We start from the raw sequence: 25,351 nt of genomic DNA, 5'->3' as shown, positions 1-25,351 counted from the left end.
ATGTCTGTCCTGCCAACTCTGGGTGAGTGTGCCTTCATTATTGTACGTGCATGTGGAGGCTGTACCGGGCGTCCTTCTCAGCCACTCTCACCCTCATATATATGGAGACAGGGTCTCTCACTAACCAGAGCTTGTGACCCAGCTAGCCTTGCCAGCCAGCTTGCTCGGGGATCCCTGGCTCCCACCTGCTGACAACTGGGATCACAGGTCAGCCACAGCTGCCTGGCAACATCTGGGTTCTGAGGATTCTAATTCAGGTCCCCATGCGTGAGAAGAGACTGTGTGACCCCTGAGGCCACCTCCCACATCTTTGCCATGATTTCTTGATATTGAAAAGAAACATTTCTTCCAGCTTCGCCACCAGCGAGGCCTGGCAGGGACGCCCCTGCCTGTGGCTGTGTGTGGGCACTTCAGGACCTATGCTGACCCCACAGCCTGGCAGACAGGATTCATGATGGGTCTGTGACTGCAGGGTCTGAGGAAGCAACGGCCACTCCGAAAGGTCTCAGGTGGGAGAGAGAATAGGTAGAGCCAGCTTAAAAGATCTGGACCAAGTGTGACAACTTAAATACTGTAGGGAAAATATAGCCAACTAGACTTAAAAGGAACAGGTGGTGTCATGGACGCCATGACACCACAGTGAATATCCAAAGAGAGGCAAGCAGAGAACACGCCAACGGATGCGCACAGGGCAGGAGACTCACACAGAGCTATTTTAATCCATCTTAGGAAGCTGGGTAGGTGTGCCTCACTGCTCTGTTCCTGCCACACAACCTTTTCTATAAGCATTGTTCACTGTGTCTCTGCACGGGGTGGCTATGAATACGCCAGCCGGATGTGAGTGAGGACACAGGTGCTGTGGGCATAAATCATACCCAGCCAGGAGGAAGGTCAGGCCCAGGGCAGCAAGATGACGGGTTACCCAGGAGGCTCCAGAGGAGAGCAGGATGCCCTATATGGAGGGAAGCTACGAAAGCTCAGAACTGGGACTTGATTCCTGGAACCTGTGTCTTAAATAGGGTGTGCGGGCTATAGAGGCTTCCAGATGACCTGGGTTCAGTTCCCGGGACTCACTCGCTGCCTCACAATTGTGACTCCAGTTCCAAGGGATCTGATTCCCTCATCTGGCCTCCACAGGTAGCAAGTATTCACACAGTGCACGGACATACATGCAGGTATAACACCCAAGCACATAAAACAGTTTTTATAAGCCATGTGTGGCGGCCTGCGCTTGTAACCCTAGTCGTAGGGAGGTGGAAGTACGCAGATCTCTGTGAGTTCGAGGCCAGCCTGGTCTACAGAGTGAGTCCAGGATAGCCAAGACTACACATAGAAACCCTGTCTCGGAAAACAACAACAATAACAACAAATTTATATATGTGTGTAAACACACTCATACACAAGAGGAAACATGAATCGCCAAGTGAGGAATGATGCTCGAAGCACCACGCTTAAGCCTAAGTACCAGAGCCCTGTTGTAGATCTCAGGGTCTCAACACCCCTCCCAACACACCCCCAGGCTCTCCACCTCCAGCCCTTAAAAAGCACCACCGCCTTTGCCCACAGCCATCCAAAGCCCGGAGATGCGAGGCTGAAGAGAGGGAGGACCTGGCTAGAGGGAAGGTTGCCGCTCCAGCTTTCGCGCTCCCGCGCTCCAATCTTCAGAGCTGAAAAATGTCACTTGGCAGCCAGTGAGACCTCGTGGCAGAAGGCAGTCTGCTGGGAACGGCTTGGTGTAAGCTGCCCCTTCTGACTCCAGGACAGGCAGCCTCACCACAGGAAAGAAAGGAGTGGGAGTTGCCAGGAGAGGACCTGCAAACAGAGAGAGGGCAAGACCCATGGCCTGGGTCTCTGGGCAGCTGTCATTAGCAGCAACCCCCTCGCTGGAAGGGCCGGGGAGAGAATGTATCTTGGCACCATTAAGGAGCCTAACTGGGCCTTAGTTCACCACCTGTCAGCAGCACAGAAGGTCCGGGGGAGAAAGCTCATGCCTGTGGCCAGCATGGCGCACAGCTGATGCCATCACTTCAGAACACACAAACCACAGGCTCAAAAGACCCCCAAATCCTGCTCCTGCACACACCCTGCTGAAGAAAAGCAGCCTGGGGACAGCGAAAGTGAGAGCTGAGCTGTCATGTCAGTTTCCCACCCGAGCTGGGTCTAGCTCTGTCTCAAACTTGCTGAATTAACACAAGAAGAAAACAATCTGTACAGAGCAGCTTGCCAACCATGCTGTTCTTGAGCAGAAAAAGATAACGCTGGAAGCCAGTTTGATCAAAAAAAGATGAACAATGCCAGAAGACAGGCATGGGACCATGAGTGTGGGCTGCTCTCCAGAACCCGCGCCCAGGGCAGGGTCCGAGGGCGGCCAGGCATTCTCACGTGTGGCTGCTTTTGTTCACGAACCTGAGAGGGTACTCACTCCTCCAGCACCAGGGCCCGCCCAGACCCACAGCTGGGTGGAATGTGATGGCGGCAGGGCCACACTGCTCCCACCTTCAATTCCCAGACATCTGAACCATAGAGGAACATGGGCCCAGAGGGGACCCTGCTAATGGGAGTTCACAGGGCCTCTTCACTGGCCCCCCCACCCCGAAGGTACGTGTGTGTGCATTCATGAGTACACACGCGTGTGCACACACTCTTCGTTAATTGTGCACACACACACGTCCTGAAATGACTGATCACACTTCCAGCCTGCCTTTGTCCCTCTCTAAGTGCCCTCTCCTGGATAAGGCTTGGTCATCTGTACAAGTAACAGCAAAGAAAAGATTTCCTTCCTCTGATACCGTGTAAGACTTCTAAAATGTCCAGAAATGGTGGCTGGGAGCAAACTGCTTATATATACTATCCTGCTGGGTCCTGCTGGCATCTAGAAGCAATAGGACCTGGTGTTGGTGGTGGAAGAAGAGGAAGAAGAAGAGGAGGAGGAAGAGGAGGAGGAGACCCCAGTTTTTATCAAACAACACGCTAACTAAAACAAAAACAAATAAATTAATCACATTCAGCCTTTTAAATAGATAAGAAGAGCTTGTCAGGAGAGGTGAAAAAAAAAATTTATGTACGAAATGCACATTTGGGCCAGGCGTGGTGGTACAGTCCCGGTATCCCAGCGTGGGGAGGGCTAAGGTGGGAGCGAGAACCACAGCTCAAGGCTGCCTGGCACCACAGTGAGTTCAAAAAGAGAAAGGCTCTGAGAAGGAAGAGAGAGCCAGTGTGGGAGGTGGGTGGAGGATGAGGAGGAAGAGAGAGCCAGTGTGGGAGGTGGGTGGAGGATGAGGAGGAGCTTGGGGAGGAGGGTTCTGCTGCAAACAGTGTAACTGCCCAGAGATGAAACGCTCAGTGGGGACACCCTGAGTCAGGCTCCTCGTGTTTAACCAGGACCCAGCACCCTCCCCAGTAGGGGCTCTCTTGCTACAGAGGCTCCGCAGCATGTGAGAGCAGCCAGGAAAGAGGCTCTGTACAAGGGCCAGGAGAGCCAGAGCTGACAGAGCCTGCTGCGAGGTGCTCTCTACTAAAAGCATGGCAGCACAGTCAAGGTGTCAGGGTAAGAATGTAGTCCTTGGACTGGAGAGTCCAGAGGTCCTAAGTTCAATTCCCAGCAACCACATGGTAGCTTACAACCATCTGTAATGAGATCTGATGCCCTGTTCTGGCATGCATAGAGCACTCATATACATTAAATAAATAATAAAAATTTGTTTTTAAAGAAAGAAAAGAAAAAAGGACATAGTTCTCACTACCCCACCAAGAGCCTGCACAAGCCACAGTCCAAGGTTAGGTAGGACATGGTAAAGATCAAAACAGCAGAGATGTGTCCACCTCCTTAGTCAGAAAACCTCAGCAAGAACTCAAGTGCTGTAAGGACCACTGTGTCTGTCCCACCCTAGACACCCTGGCTGGTTGGACTAAAGCACAGTGAAAGCAAACAGTGGGGTGACACTCTGAGGCCTGTTTGTTTAAGGTCCTGCTTTTTTCCAGGTAATCTCAGAGGTGGAGTGGTCAGCAGACCCGAGGTATAGCACAGCTGGTCAGCAGGCCTCAGGTTTGACACAGGTTGTCAGCAGCCCCCAGGTGTGGCACAGGTGGTCAGTAGGCCCCAGGTGTGACACAGGTGGTCAGCAGGCCCCAGGTGTGACACAGGTGGTCAGCAGGCCCCAGGTGTGACACAGGTGGTCAGCAGGCCCCAGTGACGACCACAGGTGGTCAGCCGTCCGAGGTACGCACAGGTTGTCAGAGCCCCAGGTGTGGCACAGGTTGTCAGCAGCCCCCAGGTGTGGCACAGGTGGTCAGTAGGCCCCAGGTGTGACACAGGTGGTCAGCAGTCCCCAGGTACGGCACAGGTGGTCAGCAGCCCGCAGGTGTGACACAGGTGGTCAGCAGGCCCCAGGTGTGACACAGGTGGTCAGCAGGCCCCAGGTGTGGCACAGAGAAGTCCTTCATGGATCAATTTGTGTTGACCATAAGAGGCCAAGGAGGGACAACCAACATGAGCATGGCCACTTAAGAACAAACATGGTGACCTTTGCACCTGGTGCCTGCTGAGTGGGGCATGACTGCTCTAAGCACGTAGGACACTATCAGAGCCCACGAGGCAGTGCGCATCACACATTATACATGAGCCATGAGAATTAATTCTGTGGATTATGAAGTTTATAAATAAAGGCCTCTTAACATATCTCAACACCAAGGTCTAGGGGAACAGAGGTTTTCTTTTGTGTTTTACCAGATGAGCTTTAACCTTGAATTTTTCTCCCCTTTTCTGATGCTCTGAGAGTGGGTAGAATGTGACCAAGTGACCCACGTTTGAATGTTAGCACCCCTTTTTCGCTGTGTCTCTCTTTGGGGAAACTTCCTAACCTCTCTGATTTCTAGGATCCTCGGCTATGGACTAGGGAGAGGAGAAACGAGGGTGAGAAGGCCCTGCACACAGGAAGTGCTAAGCATGGATCACTCGTACCTTCCTGTGCAGCTGTCTGACCTCAAATGGCCCTCCCTCAGGAGCACAGGTACTCTTTAAGCTGTTCTTGTCTCTGCATTTTCCGATATATCGGAAGCCGGCTGGGGAATTGCTGAAGCAATGCCGGAAAGGTCAGTGTGGAAGGAAAGTTTGACTCAGAAGGAGAGAGGTGGAAGCTTTCCCTCTCCTCAGCCTGGCAGCTCCCCGAGGGCAAAGGTCAGAGGCAGCGCCTGGCTGTCCTCTCAGGAAGGAGAAGCTCTTACCCCACACGAGATGGCAAGGGTGCATCTGCTCTGGTTTTACAGTAAGATGTAACTACCTGCATCGGGTTTCTCACCTTTGGGAGCCCTGTGCCCACAACTCCACCAGCAACAGAGGACACCGCCCTACACAATGCCCACAGTGGACCTAGGAGGGGACCAGAGGACAATGTCTTCTTAGCCACCCACACATGGCCTGACAGTGGTGATTTATGTATCTCCTGGGTTACAGATATGTAAACAGACACACAAAACCCAAACAGGGCGGGGATGGCGGCTCAGTCAATAAGTGCCTGCTGTGCTCACATGGGGATCTGAGTTCAATCCCTGAACAAACCGTGTTAGAGACGGAGCGAGGAGGACAACGCCATCCTCTGGCCTCTACATGCACACGTATACGAGCACACATATGCCACACAAAAAATACAAATAAAAAGTAAGGCTATACCTTTAATCCCTCGGGACTCAGGAAGCAGAGGCAGGTGGATCTCTCTGAGTTCTAGGCTAGCCAGGGCTACCTAGTAAAGCCTTGTCTTGAGAATAAGAAAACAGAAAACAAAAACAAAAACAAAACCAGGATACCACTCACAGAGCGGCCCCTTGCTCCTCCTCTCCTCACCACCTACACTTCTGTCCTTGCAAAGGGCAAGAGCTGTGTCTGTCCAGTTACTAAAACCCAAGGAAACCCAAAGCTGCTGGCGTAAGAGCTGCTCAACAAACGCCTTAGGTACCAAGGTCCACTGCACTGGAGCAACACCCCGCATCAAGGCCCCACATCTTCACCCAGCCACCGGGCAAAGGCAGGTTTCCCAGTGGCTGCCCACAGCGGGGCAGCGTCCAAGCAGTTCTGCTCTGCACAGGTAACAAAGTTGCAAGGTTGCTGCTGCAACAGTCCTGCCTGGTCTTCCAGTCTGAACACAAGGAACAATGTTACATTTCAGCTGGAAGTTCACGGAAATAACTAAGTTCACAAGACTTTAATTCTCTTTACAGACTATTTGTGGGCTCTCAGGACTTCAGTTTAAGTCTTGCATTTCAAAGCCAGTGCCTGGTTGTTCAATTAACAGATACTTTTTTTTTAATTCTTTTTTTTTTAATTATATGTGTTTGTGTATGTGTGAGCACGTGCATGTGTGAGTGCAGTGCCTACATAGTCCAGAAGAGGGCGTCCAATCCCGCGGAGCAGTTGTGAGTCGCCTGATGTGGGTGCTGGGGACTGAACTCAGGTCCTCTGTGAGAGAAGTGTGTGCTCCTAAAACTGCTGAGCGATCTCTCCAGTTCCAATTAATAGACATTAACAAACAGCCACCTAGCTCTAAGCACAGAAAGAACCCACAGAAAGACGAACAAGAAGACTTGAACGCAGCCAGTCTCGAGCACTTTCAGGCCTGCTCTGTGTTCACTTCAGTTCCTCCAGTTGTATTCACACCATGGGACCCACTGGCGAGTCTACCAGGGTTTTCTTACACATTTAACTGACAAAAAAATCAGAGACACAGCCCTGTTTGAGTCTCTGGGTAAAGAGACCGTAGGAACTCTGCACTAGCCCTAGGTCAAGGCAGCCTTGCCTGCCCCAGATGTCCTATAGGGGTGCAACCAGCCAATTGTGTGGCAGCCCTGTAAAACGGTCCAGCACTGCCACGAATGATGCTCCAGTTAGGCTGCGCACCCCTGTGGTCAGTCAGTGTGTGAGAAGGAACCAGGAGCCTCCCACCGTGGCAGAGACAGCAGCAAGGCTCCAACAGAGGAACAGGTCACATGACACGCTTTCGCAAAAGTAATTGTTTCAAGTTACACTGTGGACTCCCACAGGCGAAAAATACAGACCCCACAAGAGAAGTGACTTGGCTTTCCGTGCGCAACGCCACACTCCTTGCTGGTGCAGACGCCCTGGCTAAACAAATGGAGCCACAAAGGCCTTCCGACCCACTAGGAGGCACACGAGACACTCTGGGTCTGGGTCATTCTATCCTCTGCCCTTATTATTATTGGCCAGGTTCTCGGCCGTGCTCACAAAGACGCTGTGGGGAGTGCATCAAGAGTGAACTTACAGGTCGATTCGAACCTACTTCCTCTCTTATTAGTACCCAATACAGAGAACCTTAGACTTGCCCGGTGCACCCTAACGCAGAGGCCTAGAGTCCCAACTTGTTTGTTATACGTGATCTTGGAAATTGGAAAGACTGGTTTACACCAGTGAAAAATAGCTGCAGAAAGCTCAGGGACGTGCCACAAGCTGGTTCTCAGTGACAGAGGCAGGATTGGTTTGCCTCTTTAGAAGCGGTGAGCCTGATGACACATGGGTATGCAAATGAGAAACAAACAACGTGTAAATGTCAAAGAGGACATTAACTTAGTCCTAAGACTTCTAGAAATTACACGGATGCGTATCTGCACTTTGGCATGTACGTGCATGCAGTACCCACAGAGGCCAGAAGGGGGCATCAGATTCCCTGAAGCTGGGCTTACAGAGATGGATGTGAGCTGCCCAACCCAGGCGCTGAGAGCTGAACTGTGGTCTCCGAGAAGGGCAGAAATCTCTCTGAACCGCGCGACCGTCGTCTCTCCAGCCCCAGAACATGTGAATTTCTACAGAATCGAACTACATGGATGGAGGTAGCTCTGTGACAGGGCACTTGGTAGCATGTTGGAGGCCCTGGATTCAATCCCACCATGGGAAGAAATAAAGCAACATGTATTTCCCGGTGTGGTGGCGCCCTCCTATAATTTCAGCATTTGGGAGGCTGAGGCAGGAGGATCACCATGAATTTGAGACCATCCTGGACTACATAGAAAATTCCAGGCCATCTTGGGCTACCTAAGTAAGACTCTGTCCAAAAAGAAAAAAGAAAAGAATTTTATAAGGGTGCACTGCAGACTGGTAGAGCACTGCCTAGTCCCAGCATGTACAAGACCCTTGGTTCAAATCCCACCATTGAAAGAATAAAAAAGGACAGGAGGACAAAGGAATGAAAAGCAGCTGTCATTTGGATAAACATTAGTTACATCGAATATTAATGTTTAAATCATTATCCTGTCAGCAGTGCCATCACACTGCACTCTCCGTCCCTCGCCACCCTCTGAGGCCTCCCTAAGTGTCTCACCTGACAGGCGGAGGCTCTGCCACCTAGTGGCGTAACCCCATACTGCCAGGGTTTGACTCCTGGAATTCCAGCTTAACCAGCTCCCACATGCTTTGCTCTGTCTACACCGAAGGAGCTGCCTAGGTTTCTTTGTGACGGTTTGTTTTCAAATGCAAACAGACTCACTCCCAGAGGGCATTTATAAGGAACATGATGGGGCTGGAGAGGTGGCACAGCAGTTAAGAGCACTAGTTGCTCTTATAGAGGACCCAGGCTCAATTCCCAGTACCCACAGGGTGCTTGCAACCATCTGTAATTGTAGCTCTGGAGCATTAAACTCCCTCTTCTGGCCTTATCTGGTACTGCATATACTTACAGGCAGGCAAACACACATATAAAATAATGCACAATAAAATAACAAATAATTTTTTTTTTAAGTTTTTTGAGGCAGGCTTTGTCTGTGTAGCCCTGGCTGTCCTGAATTCACTTTGTAGACTAGGCTGGCCTCGAACTTACAGATATCCACCTGCCTCTGCCTCGCAAGTGTTGGGATTACAGGCATGCGCCACTACACCCAGAGCAAATTATTATTATTATTATTATTATTATTATTATTATTATTATTATTATTATTATTATTTTACAAATAATTATTTTTAAAACCAGAAAAGAATGGACATGAGAATAGTTTGAAGTTATTCTGCATGGTTCAAATGAAAATGCTTGGTCGACCAAAAAGACCCATAACATGGCTAACCCTTAAGGCCACACCCTCTTGGCCACACCCCCTTGGCCACCCTTCCACAGACGGCAGACCTGACCTGGGGCCTTGGCAAGGAAGGACTGGTCATCACACTGCTGTGCCCACAGAGAGGGACAGCGACTTACGGAAGTATTTCAGCGTCTCTTCAATCTGCTCGGTTGTGAGGTCGATGTTGGCATCTGGGGAAATGAGAGGCGTGTGCAGCCAGTCATCGTGGTCATAGCCGTAGATGGTGTCAGCTCTCAGCTTGTAATGGGGCAGCTGCTCCTCCAGCAGGCTAATGATCTCGACTTCTGGAAGGTTGGTGCTGTTGCACACGTCTGGAGAGAGGAAGACTGAGATGTGAGGACCCACTCTGGCTATTGCCCTGAGGGCTAAGCTTGAGGCCCATCACTTGTGTTCACGGCCTCTGCAGCATGCAAGCTCCAGGCAAGGACGCATCTGGGGTCTTTTCTAATTTGAACTCCACTCTCAGGACTTAGAACGGCTGAGGTTGAGACGTGTAATGGGCTTTAGTGGTGCAGGAAGGCAGTAAGCAAATCTTAGAACACTGTACAGCCAGGAATGGTGTCTTAGTCAGGGTCACTGTCACTGTGGCAAAACGCCATGCCCAAAGCAAGTCGGGGAGGAAAGGGTTTATTTCACCCACAGTTCCATACAGAAGCCGTGAGGCCGGGAACCTGGAGGTAAGCACTGATGCAGAGGCCGTGGAGGACGCTGCTCACTGACTTGCTACCCAGGGCTTGCTCAGCCTGCTTTCTTGTAGAACCTAGGACCACCAGCCCCAGAGGTGGCACCGCCCACAGTGGACCCTCCCCACATCAATCACTAATTTAGAAAATGTTCCACAGGCTTGCCCACAGCCTGATACTATGGAGGCATTTTCTCACTTGAGGCTCCCTCCCCTCAGATGAGTTTAGCTTGTGTCGAGTTGACATGAAACTAGCCAGACATGTGGCAACTGTGACTGACAGCCACTAAGCGTATACTTCAAAATAACGAGCATCGAGAATTTTGAATGGTCCCACCACCATGAAATAAAAGGTGCATGTTTAAAGTGATAGATAAACCAATAGCGTGATTGGATCTGCATACAACATATACATGTACTAAACTGTGACACTGCAGCCCGTAAGCATGTATAATTACTGAGTCCAGAAAGACAAGTGTTTCAAGCTGAGAACTCTGCATGCTGACTGCCAAGAGCTTCCCATAGCTGCGCCTCCTGCTGAGTGCCTGGGAAGGGAAACTGGCGGCCTCAAGCCTTTGTCTTCGGCCCACAGCTCTCTTGCTGTCTCCTCTCATCACCCACTTAGAAGCCAACCCAGTTACCATTTAACCAATGCACCCGATTGCTTCCCGCTGTGTTTACCACAGAAGCTGACTTCTCACCTAGAAGCTAGCCTGCGTTTAGTATATTGGTCCATCCATCCAGTCCACCTAGCCACGCATCCGTTTTCCTTCCTCCCATCCTTCGTTACACATACACACACACACACACACACACACACACACACACACACTTCCCTCCCTCCTTCCAGCCTTCATTCCGTCCATCCATCCCTTGAGTACCAGAGGCATAGGAGACATGTGCGAGCACAACCACCACGTCCTGGCTCCACCACAGCTGGGCTCCCTCCTGTGTGGATCCAACAAATACACCCGCAGCGGCCATCCTCCCAGGCACAGCTGGACCATGATCCCTTCTCTGACACACTGTGGCCTTGACCCCTTCAAGCAGAGTCAGTCTCTCTGTTGCTCCCCGTAACCACAGGGCCTTGTCAGAACTCCTATTACTCTGTTGGTAAGTCCTGTCTTCTGAGTTCTGTAGCTGTGAGATGGCAATCTCGCACACACAGGCGTCCTTGATTCACCCCTGGACTCCACAGCCCCAGGTCCAGGCTGTGCTCATATAAGGGTGTGGAATGGTGAGTAGGTCTCAGCTCTCCTGCTGCTGAGACCAGCACCTGATAAGAACCAACTTAAGGACAACAAGGCTTTGGGTTGATAACTTTGGCTCACGGTTTGAGGAGACACAATCTACCGAGGTAGGGAAAGTGCAGTGGCAAGACATCAAAATGGCTGGCAGCACTGCACCCCATCAGGAAGATGAGACAAATGAACACTGGTGTGAGGCTTGCTTCTACTTTTTATTCAGGTCAGGAGTCCAGTGGATCCAATGGTGCTGCCTACAGACAGGGTTGCTCTTCCCACCTCAGTGAAACCTCTCAGGAAACTACCTCGCAGAACATCTGGAGGTGTGTTTCTATGGTGATTCTGAACACAGTCAAGCTGACTGTGACAGCCCACCCAAGCTGTGACCCTCCCCCACACAGCCCACTGAAGCTGGCTGTGAGCCTCCCCCACACAGCCCACCCAAGCTGACTGTGACCCTCCCACACAGCCACCCAAGCTGACTGTGACCTTCCCATACACAGCCACCCAAACTGACTGTGACCCTCCCACACAGCCACCCAAGCTGACTGTGACCCTCCCACACAGCCACCCAAGCTGACTGTGACCCTCCCATACAGCCACCCAAGCTGACTGTGACCCTCCCATACACAGCCACCCAAGCTGACTGTGACCCTCCCCCACACAGCCCACTGAAGCTGGCTGTGAGCCTCCCCCACACCGCCCACCCAAGCTGACTGTGACCCTCCCACACAGCCACCCAAGCTGACTGTGACCCTCCCACACAGCCACCCAAGCTGAATGTGACCCTCCCACACAGCCACCCAAGCTGACTGTGACCCTCCCATACACAGCCCACCCAAGCTGACTGTGACCCTCCCCCACAGCCACCCAAACTGACTGTGACCCTCCCATACACAGCCACCCAAGCTGACTGTGACCCTCCCATACACAGCCACCCAAGCTGACTGTGACCCTCCCACACAGCCACCCAAGCTGACTGTGACCCTCCCACACAGCCACCCAAGTTGACTGTGACCCTCCCCCACAGCCATCCGAGTGTCTTTTTAGTTAAACTGCAGCACAGCAGTGTGACAACAGACCCACAGTGCCCTGCAGACTTTTCTACTCTGTGCTCACTCACAAGGACACATAATGATAACCACGATGGGTTTCTGGCACAGCCGTGAGGTCAGTCCATTCAGCAGGAAGCCTACAACAGTAAAGTGCAGTGCGGAGCAGCAAGAGTCTTGTCAACTGGGAAAGCAAGTGCACTCTATGTGGACCTAGCTGGATAAGACAGGAAGGTGAACTAAGGTTCAGGCTTTTGTGCTAAGAACCAGTCTTTAGCTGGGAGAAGCCAAACCAAAGGTAAACAGATGCTCAGGGCGGACGGTCGGAGAAACTGGGAACCCGGATAAAGGTGAGGATGAGGCCGGTTCACCTGCCAATGTGCTCCAGGTAGAAAGGGCAGGAGAGAGGGGACACTCTGGGCTATGGAATCATCACCTGCCACATGGGGAAATGGACATGCCGAGGTGGGTGCAGTTAGAACAGGAAAGACAGAGGGAGTCCAGTTAAAGGGGACAGCCAAGGCCTGACCACACTCTCAGAAGAAAGAGTTGGCACCAGCGGTAGGAGGGGAGGCCACTTCAGAGGGAGCAAGGGAAGCCTAGGGCAGCTTTGCAGGAGACCCACACAAAGACTAAAGCTAGGGCTGGGCCTCCCCTCCTCCTCCTAGCTGAGCCGAGGCACAAAGGCAGAAGACAGTGACACGGGTACAAGGTGGGGACGCAGGTGCCTGCACAACCAGGTCAGGCTAACCCAAATCCTGTGCCTTTGTACCTGATGAGACGGGCCTAGAGCACACTCAAAGTAGATGAAATCATTTAAGAAAACATAGCTATGAATGTCATTCTCTGAGCAAAAGCCTAGCTATCCACAACTTCGCCACGACTCACAGGAGCCTACACTAGCCCACCTCACTCAGCTCAGCTTGCCTCACGGCAGTACATTCCCAGGCAGGAAGCCAGGCCGGGTTCTCAAAATACTAAGAAAAGAGCTAATGATGGTAAAGTGAGGCCTCTGGGGGTTTTCACGTTGCTTTGGGGTCAATCCTGAGACGGGGAAACGGCTGCATCTGGCTGCAGGGGCTTCTCTGCCTGACACGGGATGGATCGTGGCCAGCATATTCGGCATCTCAGCTAGCAAAGCCTAGACCAGACCTGCTGTGTCCAAAGGTCTGTCAAGGACAGAAGCCGTGACTGCCCTCAGAGGGCGATGGCCCAATGTCCTCAAGACAAAGACTTTCTCTTCCCACTCCGTTCACAAGGAAACACCATCCACAGGAGACCCGGAGTGAGCGACTCCTTCTCACTATGAGGTGAGGAGCCCAGTTCCCACCTCCAGGAGCACCCTCTTAGCTATTGGATGACCACCATCTGAGGAAGGGGACCTGGGCTCGAGACAGCTGCTGCCAGTCAGTGGCATCTTAAATCTGACCAAACAAGCTCTGCACAGCTGCTCCCACAAAAGGCAGCGGCAGCCTGTCTTCCGGAGGGCGGGCAGGGGACCAACACATCCCCACAGGAACACCCACATGACAGGCTGCCATTCTCCGTGTCTCCGCCATGTTTGACAGTGGAAAGAGAACAGAGCCCAGGGGTGAGTGGACCGTGGAAATCCCTTCTGAGAATAGCATGTCACTTGTGAGCATGTTGTCAGCTGCTCAGCCACTGGAACCTGACCTGTCCTGCCAGGGCTGGGCCAAAACGCCTTCTCAAACATCCTTTGTCTTTTTGGGGGGAGGGGGTTGGTTTTTTCAAGACAGGGTTTTTCTGTGTAGCCTTGGGTGTCCAGTCCTGGGACTCACTCTGTAGACCATGCTGGCCTCAAACTCAGAGAGATTCGCCTGTCTCTGCCTCCCTGAGTGCTGGGATTAAAGATGTGCGCCATCACCACCACCACCACCCAGCCATTTGCTCCTTTTATAACATGGCCAACCATAGAGACATAAACAAGGCTTCAGTTGCCTTTAAAACCCAGGAGATTATGGCCCAGGAAAGTCATGTGGAGGCAGGCAGGGAGCTCTCCTTGACCTCAGGGCTCTGGGGAACTTCAGTGAAAATAGACATGAGTGTGCTGGCTGGAGAAGACACCCAAGGCCTGAGGAAAGCAAACCACATAAAAAGCTGGGTGTGGCCAGGCGTGGTGGCACACACCTTTAATCCCAGCACTCGGGAGGCAGAGGCAGGGGGATCACTGTGAGTTCGAGGCCAGCCTTGTCTACAAAGTGAGTCTAGGACAACCAGGGCAACACAGAGAAACCCTGTCTTGGAAAACAAAACAAAACAACAAAAAAGCTGTGTGTGGTGATACGCACTTGTGATCCCAGAGGGTCCCTGAGGCTTGCTGGCCACCGTAGCCTGGCTGGTAATCTCTAGGCCAGGGAAAAATAGTGTCCAAGGAACGACACCCAGGGTTTTTCTCTGGCCTCCACACGCGTGAAAATGCAGCCATGCAGCTGTGCACACACAGGGACACAGACGGGACATAGACGAGACCCACAGGAAGGCCTCCCAGATGGTCCCACCTGGAAACCCAGAACAAGGTGAGGAGGCCGGGATCCCCGGGAGCACAGCTGATCTTGTTAGCCAAAGCTGTGCAACTAAGCAGGTGACAGGCTCGGGGGCAGCTGACACGAGGTCCTTCTGCCACCCACTCATCATCTCTGGAAGCGTGTGTGTGTGTGTGTGTGTGTGTGTGTGTGTGTGTGTGTGTGTGTAAAGCCTGGGGTTTCCCATGATGTCACACCAGGGCTAGGGTGGAAGGCTCCACACATGGGCCAAGGGAGATTTGTTAGACACAGGGACAAGACCCTCTAGCTATGATCTTGCCGCCTGCTCAGCTGCAGGTTCTAGCCATCTTGAGCCACACAGGTGACACCAGGGGCATGGTCACAGGAGTCCTGGATGCCTGGACAAAACACACACATGGCACCTTCCATGTAGACCTAAGAGAGACGTGCACAGATGCCTGCCTTCAGGAAGCCAGGATTCACACACAGTTCCGCCTGGGAAGCAGCCAAGGCCACAGCTGAACACCTGAACCAGTCTATCCAGCTCGGCCTCTGCTGTTTTCTTTAGCTTCCCTTCCGTTAAGACACGCCAACCTCCTGCCGTTCTTCAGGGCTCCCAACCCCCAACACACACACACACACACACACACACACACACACACACACACCACACACACACACAGACCACACACACACACACACACACACAGACACACACACACACCACACACACACAGCACACACACACACACACACCACACACACAGACACACACACACACACACACACACAGACACACACCACACACACACAGACACACACACACACACAGACACACACACACACACACACACACACAGACACACACACACACACACACACACACACACAGACACACACACACACACAGACACACACACACACACACACACACACACAGACACACACACACACACACACACACACACACACACACACACACACACACACACACACACACACACACACAGACACACACACACACACACACACACAGACACACACACACACACACACACACACAGACACACACACACACACACACACACACACACACACACACACACACACAGACACACACACACACACACACACACAGACACACACACACACACACACACACACACACAGACACACACACACACACACCACACACACACACAGACACACCACACACACACACAAACACACACAGACACACACACACACACACACACACACACACACACACACACACATACCACACACACACACACACACACACACACACACACACACACCACACACACACACAGACACACACACACACACACACACACACACACACACACACACACAGACACACACACACACACACACACACACACCACACACACTTTTCTTTAACCAGCTATTTTCGATGCCTCTAGAATGTTCACAGCCCATACCACTGCACGCGAAAATATCACTCAAATGTCAGCTTGAACTTTGAAGCCTCGCTTGACCAATTCCCCCAGGCTCCCACGGGGCTCGGCACACACACGGTTACACAACAATCCCAGGCAGGCCTTCCTCTGCATCTCCTCCACACTAGGCAAGAGCCACTCAGGAGAAAGGGCTCAAGAATCCCAGGCCAGCCTTGAACCCAGCCCTGAGGACCTTGTTTCAAACGTCAAAGTGCTTGGAAAGAGGAGCCATGGCAGCCAGGGTGGCAGACCTCATCATCCTCCCGGATGGACTGCCAACCTGGGCACACAGGAGGTGCAGCCCTCTGGTGGGTGCAAGGTCGTTTCATGTCCCTAGCTCTCTGTCTAGGCTGAGAGTGTCACAGGGCAGTGGCAGAGCCCTGAGTCGTGGGCAAACGCCGAGGAAGTCTACTCCCATGACCCCCGCCTCCTGAGGTATGATCCCCTAGGGACTGCCTAAGCCCTAAGGTGACCCGCTTCTAAGATGAAGGCACCCCTCAGAGCTGCCTGGGAGGAAGCAGGGCATCCCAGGGACCGCAGTCTACAGAGGGGCTCTCTCCACCCCCACAGACTCAGACCCTCAGAGTGGGCTTCACGGAGGCCCCTCCCCGGGAAATCTGTTCTGTGCTGAGGTGACCTACAGGTGCTTCTTTTTTTACAGCAGAGAAATGGCTCTAAGTGAGTGTTCAGATGTAAAACTCAGAAGTCCGGCTCTCTGGGAGGCGGCGGCTCCTCTTCTGTAGGGCACACAACTGCTGAGATGGCCAGCCCTAGGTGGAGAAGGGATACATGGCCAGGGTTCTGGGCCTCTGAGAACAGGGTCCTAATTGCACCATTCCGAACATCTGCAGGCATCAGGAAACGTCAGGGAAGGAAAGGATCAAAGAGGTGAGACAGGAAGGCAGAAGAAAAGAGGACGCAGTGGGAGGTCATCAGAGGAGAGAGAGGGGAGGAAGCCGGGACCACACTGCCACCTTCTGGACAGCCAGCCTACAGCAAGGCTTCACAAAAACAAAACCAAGCCTACCCTAAGACCAGCTTCTACCACTCACACGGGTGCTCACCCAAAAGGCTCCAGGTCAGTACATCCCAGAGACCTTTGCACATCAGTGTTTACCACAGCGCCGTTTGCAATGTCTGGGTTATGGAACCAGCCTGGAATGCAGCATCAGAGGACTGGGTAAGGGAAGTGTGATTTGCACGCACCACGGAGCGCTTTCAGCCATAAGGAAGAAAGAATGCCATCTGTGGGGAAAGGGTGCAGCTGCAGACTATTATATTAAGCAAATTAAGGCCATGTGCTTTCTTCCATCTGTAGCTCCTAGGTTTTGTACAGATACATAAAAGCATAAAGTCGGAGAGGTACAGCTAACACGAAAGCAGAAATAAAACTGCCTGGGCCCTAGACTGTAGGAACAAAGCTGGGGAAGGAGGTGGGGAGGGCTGAGGGAGGGAGGGTAGTGGGGTACAGGGTGAACACGCTCAAAGTGCACTGCGTACTTGCACAAAAACGGCCTGTGTAACTGTGTATAAGCAGGCAGAACAGCCTGGAGACAGGGGTCCTGTGCTGCCCACACGGGGCCTTGTAACACCCACCCAAACGGCATCTTCGTCTCTCTGGGCTCAGTTTCCCTCTGTGTGGAACAATAGCATGAGGAAGTTGCTCTCTGCCATCAGCTATCTCTCTGAGACGCCACAGAAAGGGTCAGAGCCTCTTGGGTGGGGGAAGGGGGTAGCAGCCACCACCCACAGCCAGCCTCTTGGGGGGACAGCCACCACCCACAACCCTTCTCTCTCCTCTAAATGCTGATTTCTGCTGAGAGTCAGGATCTGAATTTTTATACAAAATCTCCTAATTTATTTAATTCTTAAGATCATATTTACTTATTTGGGGACATACATGTCACCATGGGAACCAATTCTCTCCTTCTACCACAGGGTGGTGATCAAACTCAGGTCACTGAGCTTGGTGTCAGGTGCCTGTCCCCCTGAGCCACTTCATCAGCCCTCAAACCCTTGCTTTGTACGTGCTTGACTAGTTTAGAGACTTTTAAGCACCCAAGGGCCAAATTAAACTTAAGTCTGCATGCTGGGATTTCCCACCCTGCATTTCTCTGCAGGCCTTGGGAGCACACTGTGACTACGAAAACAGTGACAAGCAAGGGCCTCCTGCCTCTCCCCCCACCCAAAAAAAACGAGCCACTCATCAAACAGGAACAAACTGCAAGCTCCCATCTGTCTCCACCCCTCCTCCCAGCCCTCCGCACGCCACTGCTTACACGCCCAGCCCTCCACCCACTCCACTGCTTACACACCCAGCCCTCCACCCACTCCACTGCTTACACACCAGCCCTCCGCACTCCACTGCTTACACACCCAGCCCTCCGCACTCCACTGCTTACACACCCAGCCCTCCGCACTCCACTGCTTACACACCAAACAGCCCTGAGGCCATAATGGTGATGAATGAACCACTGTGGCCCTAGGTCCAAGTCCCAGGAAGAGCTGGCTGGAGGCTGCTGCTCTCTCTGGCCTGTCACCCTTGGCAGCAACTGTGACTGGCCACACTGTGTCAAAGCTTTTCAGGGCCCCTCGCCTGCTCTGTACACCCCTGAAAACCATTACACTTTGCCATTATAAGGAGTACAGGGTACACACCCAAAGACACAATAAGCCATCCAGCACAGGGGCCGCACGTGACATTTGTAATCCATATCTGACAGGCGACCTGGAACATTCTTTTTATCTCAGGATCGAACTGTTTGGAAACTCGTCTAAGCTTCTTTGGGGAACTTCCTCTCAGTCGCTTATTTCTGGAGGTTGTGAAGATACTTCCAGTATTTGGCATAGAGCAGTTAGCCTGGATCACACTAGGCTCCTGAGTCCCGGGATTCTAGGCCTGTACTGCACACTGAGGCCTCTGGCACTTCTCTTCTGCAGCACTGACATTGCGACTCCACAGACTACCAGGGACAAGCAGAGCCATCTGCTGTTTCACACACTTCAGTCGGTGAAAGCACGGGCAGAGAGGCTGTGCTACCACGAATCAAATCAATAGCCAGGCATGCGCACTGAGCACAGCCTTCCTGAGCACATGCGCATTGAGCATGGCACTGGCCCCTGCACTGTCTGAGCTGCTTTCGAGACCCTGCTAACCAGGAGCCTCCGCAGGACTGCTGGGCGAGCACACGGCACTGGCAGACGAGCCGGAAGCATGTGTCACAGGCTAGGAAACAAGAGTGGACGAGGCAGGAAACAAGGCCTCAGAGCCCCAGGGTGCTGGGTGAGCCATGGGCTGAGCAGCCAGGCAGAAGGCAAGACTCTGTGTCTGAGGTACCGCATGCTCTCAGCAGCCAAGGAGGGTCTCCAGAGCACAGGACAGACAGACAAACATGTAGGAAACTGGGGAGCAAAAGCCAACAAAGTAAGCATCAGAGAAGCAAACAACGCTGGAGAGTCTCAGGAACAGTTGCAGCCTTAAAGTTAACAGTGACATCAGTTCGGGTGTATGGACCTGCCCACCACCCCCACCACACGCACGCACACACCCACGCACAGGCCCTCACACGGGCTTCTGAGATACATACCCCTGCCAAGCAGCCGAGCTGAGATAGCCAGCCCACCCACTCAGCCACATTTAGAAACAGGGTTTCCAGTGTGAGTCTAAAGGGCAACCCTGAGCAACTGAATGTGGTGCGGTCCAGTGGGCATGCCGGTTTGTTGTGCAAGACAGCGGGCAGAGATGAGCCGGGCAAAGGGAGGGAGGAGGGGCCTTCCGAGAAGCCTCCAAAATGCCCAAAGCAAAGCAGATGGTCTCAAGTTCGTGACGTCGTGGCCGCCTTACTGTGGGCAAGCAAGCTCTGGAGTGCCCACGCATCGATGCGATCGGCTATCGATACATTTCCCTGGGCGAAATCCTGTCGCTAGGGAATGGGTGGTGCGCAGCTGTTTGTAGCATCCAAAATGATAAAAACACATCGTGGTTAAGGGTGGGATGTTATCAGTTTACGAAAACCTAAAAACATGTGAAGTCAGGCCGAGGAGATGCCTCACTGGGTGAAGCGCCTGCCTTGCACAGCTGAGACCCAGCACTGTGGAGGCGGAGGCAAGCGGATCCCTGGTCACGGCCGCCAATGAGGAGTCTCTCTAAAGAGCAACAGAGCGGTGGACTGTCTTCCAGCTTACACACACGTAGAGATATGTACGGAAGAGATGGTACCCACACTCAGAGAGACGAGGCCATCAGGCGAGCGACCGCCGCCAGCACAGGAGACGGCAGCGTGGAAGAAAGGTGCCCCCTCCATTAGCCCAGGGCCTGGAGCTCCACTGCCACCATCGATGCCACCATCGACGCTGCCCTCTGCCCCTGGCGCAGGTGCTGCAAGAACTGCCACTCCACAGCCATTTCTACTGCTGACTGCCAACCATTGTTCTGAGCGGAACGATACAAAACTATCACAGCAAGCTCTTCACAGGGCTAAAGGGCAGAAAAGCCAGATGTCTACAGACTTATGAACTGAGAAATGAATTCAGTACTCCCGAACAGTGGCACATTATTCAGCCATACAAATAGAGGGCGGGGAGGGTGGGACCGGGAGGCAGTGAAGGGGGAGGGGTGGCTACAATCGGGATGTAAAGTGAACCAATTTAATTTTTTAATTTTAAAGTTAAAGAAAAAAAAAAAACACACAACGCAGGTTGACAGGCGCTCCAACATGAATGAGGCATGAAATCAAGGGAAGAAGCCAGCCACAAAGACCACAAGTGGTGTGAGTCTGTTTGTTGTAGCCTCCTAGAGACCGTCAGCCCATCACAGAGAGTGGTCTGGGGACTGCCAGGGGCTAAGATGGTCTCATGGGGAACACTTCCCTTGGGTGGTGAAAATGTCCAGTAACCAGGCAGTGGTGACTGTACAGTATTTTAGAGGCACTAGTGGTTCAGCGTCAAGGGCTGAGGCTGTGGCCCAACGCAGAGCGCTTGCCCAGCATGCGCGAAGCCTTACGTTCAATTCCCAGAACTGCTCATTTAAAGGGGGCTAGGGGCACTAAACACGTTCACTGACTACTGTTGCACGTATTTTAACACAACTTGTGAAAAGCACCCCTGTTCAAGATGACAACGAAACACTAAAACACACAATTAGAATGTCTAGAATCCAATGGCAAATAAGGAGCCTGGAGACCCCAGGCGAAAAGACAATTGTGGATCCCAAAGCAAGCTGGGTAGCCAGACTAGCCACATCAGTGAGCTCCGGGTTTGGTTGAGAAGCCTGCTCCAATGACAACGTTTCCCCGCCCCAGCATCAGCCTTGAGTATCCACATCAACTTGGACACATGTGCACATGCACCTATACACATGTGTGCCCACACATGCACACACACACACACACACACACACACACACACACAAACATACAGTACACCATATACACACACATACTCTACACCACACACACAAATATACACTGTAACACACACACACACACACACACACACACACACACACACACACGCAAGAGGGAAATCATGCTAGGAGTTGGAGAGGACATGGAAAAGTCACACACTGGCAATAGAAATGACGACCCTGCTCACCACCACTGTTCCTCAGGAACCCCTCCCTTCTGACCCAAGCATGCAGGGTCTCTCCCTACACCACAAGCAAGAGAGCAAGCCAGGCTTCAGCCAGTATCAGCCGGGGGGGGGGGGGGGCCTGGGTTTAGTTCAAGTCTCCACCGCTTAGAGACAGCGTCAGATCCCACATACCACAGGCTTGGTCCCCAAGATGCACCCCTCAACTTCAGCTACCAGCAGCAAGCCCCAAGTCCCCACAGTCCAGGGTTAATCTATGGGTTCAGTCACTCTGCCTGAATGGCTCACAGAACTCACAGGAACTCCCCTCCGCTTACGACAGACATGAAGTTGTGTCCAGGGCGAGCTCGGTGGTGGCCTCATGCCTTCTCTGCAGCGCTACCTTGCTGGAACCCCATGTTCTCAGCTACCAGGAAGTGTAAAAAACGTTAAAAAAGAAAAAAAGAAAAAAAATCATGTCCAGCCATGTGGCAACACGGGACAGGACAGGTCAGGAGACCGGCAGTGCTGGTCTGCCAAGATTCTCAGCCTTTGCTCCCTGAGGGTGAGGACTGCGTCCCTAATGAAATGACTACCCCCACTCCCACCATCCAACACCTTGGTCACAGGCCAGGCAGGAAGTGAGGGTTGAAGGAAAAGGCTGCAAAGCCTGGAGACCTGAATTTAGTCCCCCAAATCCACATTGTGGAGGGGGCAAGCCTGATTCCCTCAAATTGTCCTCCAACCTCCACTCACAGGCCATGGCGCACACACACATGCACAAGTACACATGTATACACACAATGAATGCATAATACATATATAAATGTATATATAATAATTTTTTGTTTTCCCCCTTTTTTTTTTTGGTTGAAGATTTATTATGTAACAGTATTTTGTCTGCATGTAACTCCCAAAGGCCAGAAGAGGGCACCAGATCTCATAATAGATGACTGTGAGCCATCATGTGATTGCTGGGAATTGAACCCAGGACCTCCAGAAGAGCAGATGGTACTTCTTAACCTCTAAGCCATCTCTCCAGCCTTCCCTTTTTGTTTTGTTTGTTTGTTTGTTTGTTTTTCAAGACAGGGTTTCCTAGCCTTGGCTTTCCTAGACTCCCTTCGTAGACCAGGCTGGCCTCGAACTCACAGCGATCCGCCTGCCTCTGCCTCCTGAGTGCTGGGATTAAAGGCGTGCGCCACCACCGCCAGGCCCTAATTAATTTTTTCAAAGAAATGAGGGTGGCTCCCCTCTGAGTGCAGCAGGCAGAGGGGGGACTTGGGAGACCTGTGCAGGCAGAGACCATCAGAAAGCTAAGGGACTGGGGGAGAATTTTAAGAGTCCATAGCCGAAGAGGAATATACTTATTATAAGCAAAGGGACTTTTTACAGGCTTTTGAGGCAGTGTCTCCTATAGCCCAGGCTAGCCTTGAACTACCAATGCAGCCAAGGATGAGCATAGACTCCTGCCTCTACCTTCCACGTGCTGGCTAGCAGTGTGGGCCATCACATCTGGTCTATGCCAGACATTGGTCCCAACAATTCCCGTGTGCTGCACAGGCAACAGGCTGAGCGTCAGGCCAACCTCACAGCCAACCTCATATTTAACCCAATTACATGAGCTGATAAAAATTATTCTACACTAAGGTTCTGAAGAATTTTATAAAAACTTGACATTTCAGGCCAGGTGAGGTGGCGCGTGCCTTTAATCCCAGCACACTGGAGGCAGAAGCAGGCAGATCTCCGTGAGTCTGAGGCCAGCTTGGTCTACAGAGTGAGTCCAGGACAGCCGGGGCTGTTACATAGAGAAACCCTCTCTCAAAACAAAACAAAACAAAACCCTTGGCATCTGTCTAACATCTTTTGGTTTAATTCTGCAGTGGCCCTGGGCAGCATCACAGTAACTTTTAATGGCATCATTACCTTTTGTGGCTGTGTACAATGAAAGTTCCAGTACAACTTAGGAAACTGAGGCACGTTGTCTCACTGGGAAGGACACTGGTGCCTTGAAAGCCAGCGACGCGCAGGTCAAGCTCGGAAGTATGAAGCTAAGCGGCTGGGAAAGCAGAAGACACTTTGCAAGACTGTGTGGCGCATCCAGTCTCCTGACTTTACCTTCTGGGCTGGGCTGCAGCATGAAGTCACATGACAGGAAGCACACCAAGTGGCCAAGGACAAGACTGTGCACAGAGCCCACAGGCCGAGGGCGGGGCCTGAGGGAGAGATGACCTCTCAGGCTGCTGCCCAGACAGGTTTGTCAACAGTCTACACGCAGTAAGACCTCTCAGGACAGAGCACACTTCCCCACAAAGCTGCCAGTCGTCCACCTGTCTGTCTGTCTGTCTGTCTGTTTATTTTGAGACAAGGTCTTACAATGAAGCCCTGGCTGGCTTAAACTCCTTGAACCCACAGAGATCCTCCTGCCTCTGCCTCATGAGTGCTGGAATTAAAGGCCTGGGCCATCATACTTAAATTGCCAGCCTTTTCATCTGTCTGTCTATCTCTCCATCTATCCATTGTCTATTTATCTATCATCTATTTATCTATATTTTAAAGATTTCTATATTATGTATACAGTGCCTTGCCTGCATGTGGGCCTACACACTATAAGAGGGCATTGGGTCACATTATAGACGGTCGTGAGCCACCAGGTGGTTGCTGAGAATTGAACTCAGGACCTCTGGAAGAGCAGCCAGTGCTCTTAACCTCAGAGCCATCTCTCCAGGCCCTATTTATCTATATTTATTATCTATCTGTCTGTCTGTCATCTACTTTCAGCTTTAACTTGTCTCCAAATTTTCAGGGTCTCTAGGTCTTTGAGAGCCCCTTACATAATATACATAGTTAAAGTCTCTCTGGGGCCATTCTGAGACCGTCTCCACCCAGGAACTGCACAGTCACCTCAGACCTGAGGGGTCTTGTTATACCTCCTGGTGCCCCAGGAAGTGGTGGCTACAGCCGTTGGTTTGTGAAGGCTCTGTGTCTTGTGGCACCTCAGCCTACAGAGGCTGCATCCCTTGGCCGTGTTTTGCCTTGTTAAAATATGTGCTTCCAGATTACAGAACTCTCCCACACTCTGCCCAGAACACAAGGTCCCAGCCAAGGTCCAAAGTAGCCTCCAGCTATGAATGACCTCCACTGCTTACCCATCATGCTTTGCAAGCACCATTATTTTCTTGAACAGGTCACGATGGGAAAGATGAAGAAACACTGACGTAAAGTGTCCCGCTCTGAATCCAGTCAAGGAGGCCGCCTGGTAGACCATGCTATCTGTACTCTTTGCCATCAAGGCCCCTGGGCCTCACAGGATTTCTTAGCCACCATTTCCACCTCCGAAGCAAAACATGACCATGAGCCTCACGTTCAGCCAGAACCACAGAAGTGATGGTCTGTAGCTATAGACTGTAGCCAGGGGTGGCTGGAGCTTCCGGAAACTCTGGGGCCCTGAGGAAAGCAGGGCTACACCAGCAGTGACTGTGTGTGTGTGTGTGTGTGTGTGCGCGCGTGCACGTGCGCGCGCGCAGATGCTTGTGGGTGTCTTCCTCATTCGTTCTCCTAGCCTTTGAGACAGTCTCTCCCCCTTTTTCCTGGCTTCCACAGCTTAGGCTCAGCTGGCTGTCCAGCAATACCCAGGAATCTGCTTGTCTCTGTCCTCAGTGCTAGGACTGTGGACTCACACCCTGGATGCCTTTTTATGTCGATTCTAGGGATGGAACCCTGGTCTCCATGCCTGTGCGGCCAT

The 25,351-nt window shown here is 52.1% G+C and overlaps 1 protein-coding gene across 2 annotated transcripts in view; it reads right to left on the bottom strand.

Moving 5' to 3' along the window:
• Positions 1 to 25,351, bottom strand: part of Trak1 (trafficking kinesin protein 1) — a 107,397-nt gene that overhangs the window by 68,092 nt on the left and 13,954 nt on the right. For both annotated transcript variants that reach the window (XM_051140312.1, XM_051140308.1), the window contains exon 2: positions 9,192 to 9,386. Coding sequence is in view for 1 of the 2 variants with exons in the window: in XM_051140308.1 (XP_050996265.1) it covers positions 9,192 to 9,386 (195 nt within the window). In the remaining variant the exon portion in view is untranslated. The remainder of the gene's footprint in view (positions 1 to 9,191; positions 9,387 to 25,351) is intronic.

This window comes from Acomys russatus, chromosome 32, assembly GCF_903995435.1.
Source record: "Acomys russatus chromosome 32, mAcoRus1.1, whole genome shotgun sequence".
Classification (NCBI taxonomy): domain Eukaryota; kingdom Metazoa; phylum Chordata; class Mammalia; order Rodentia; family Muridae; genus Acomys; species Acomys russatus.
The sequence above is the reverse complement of the archived record's forward strand: the minus strand, read 5'-3'. Positions and strand labels throughout refer to the sequence as shown.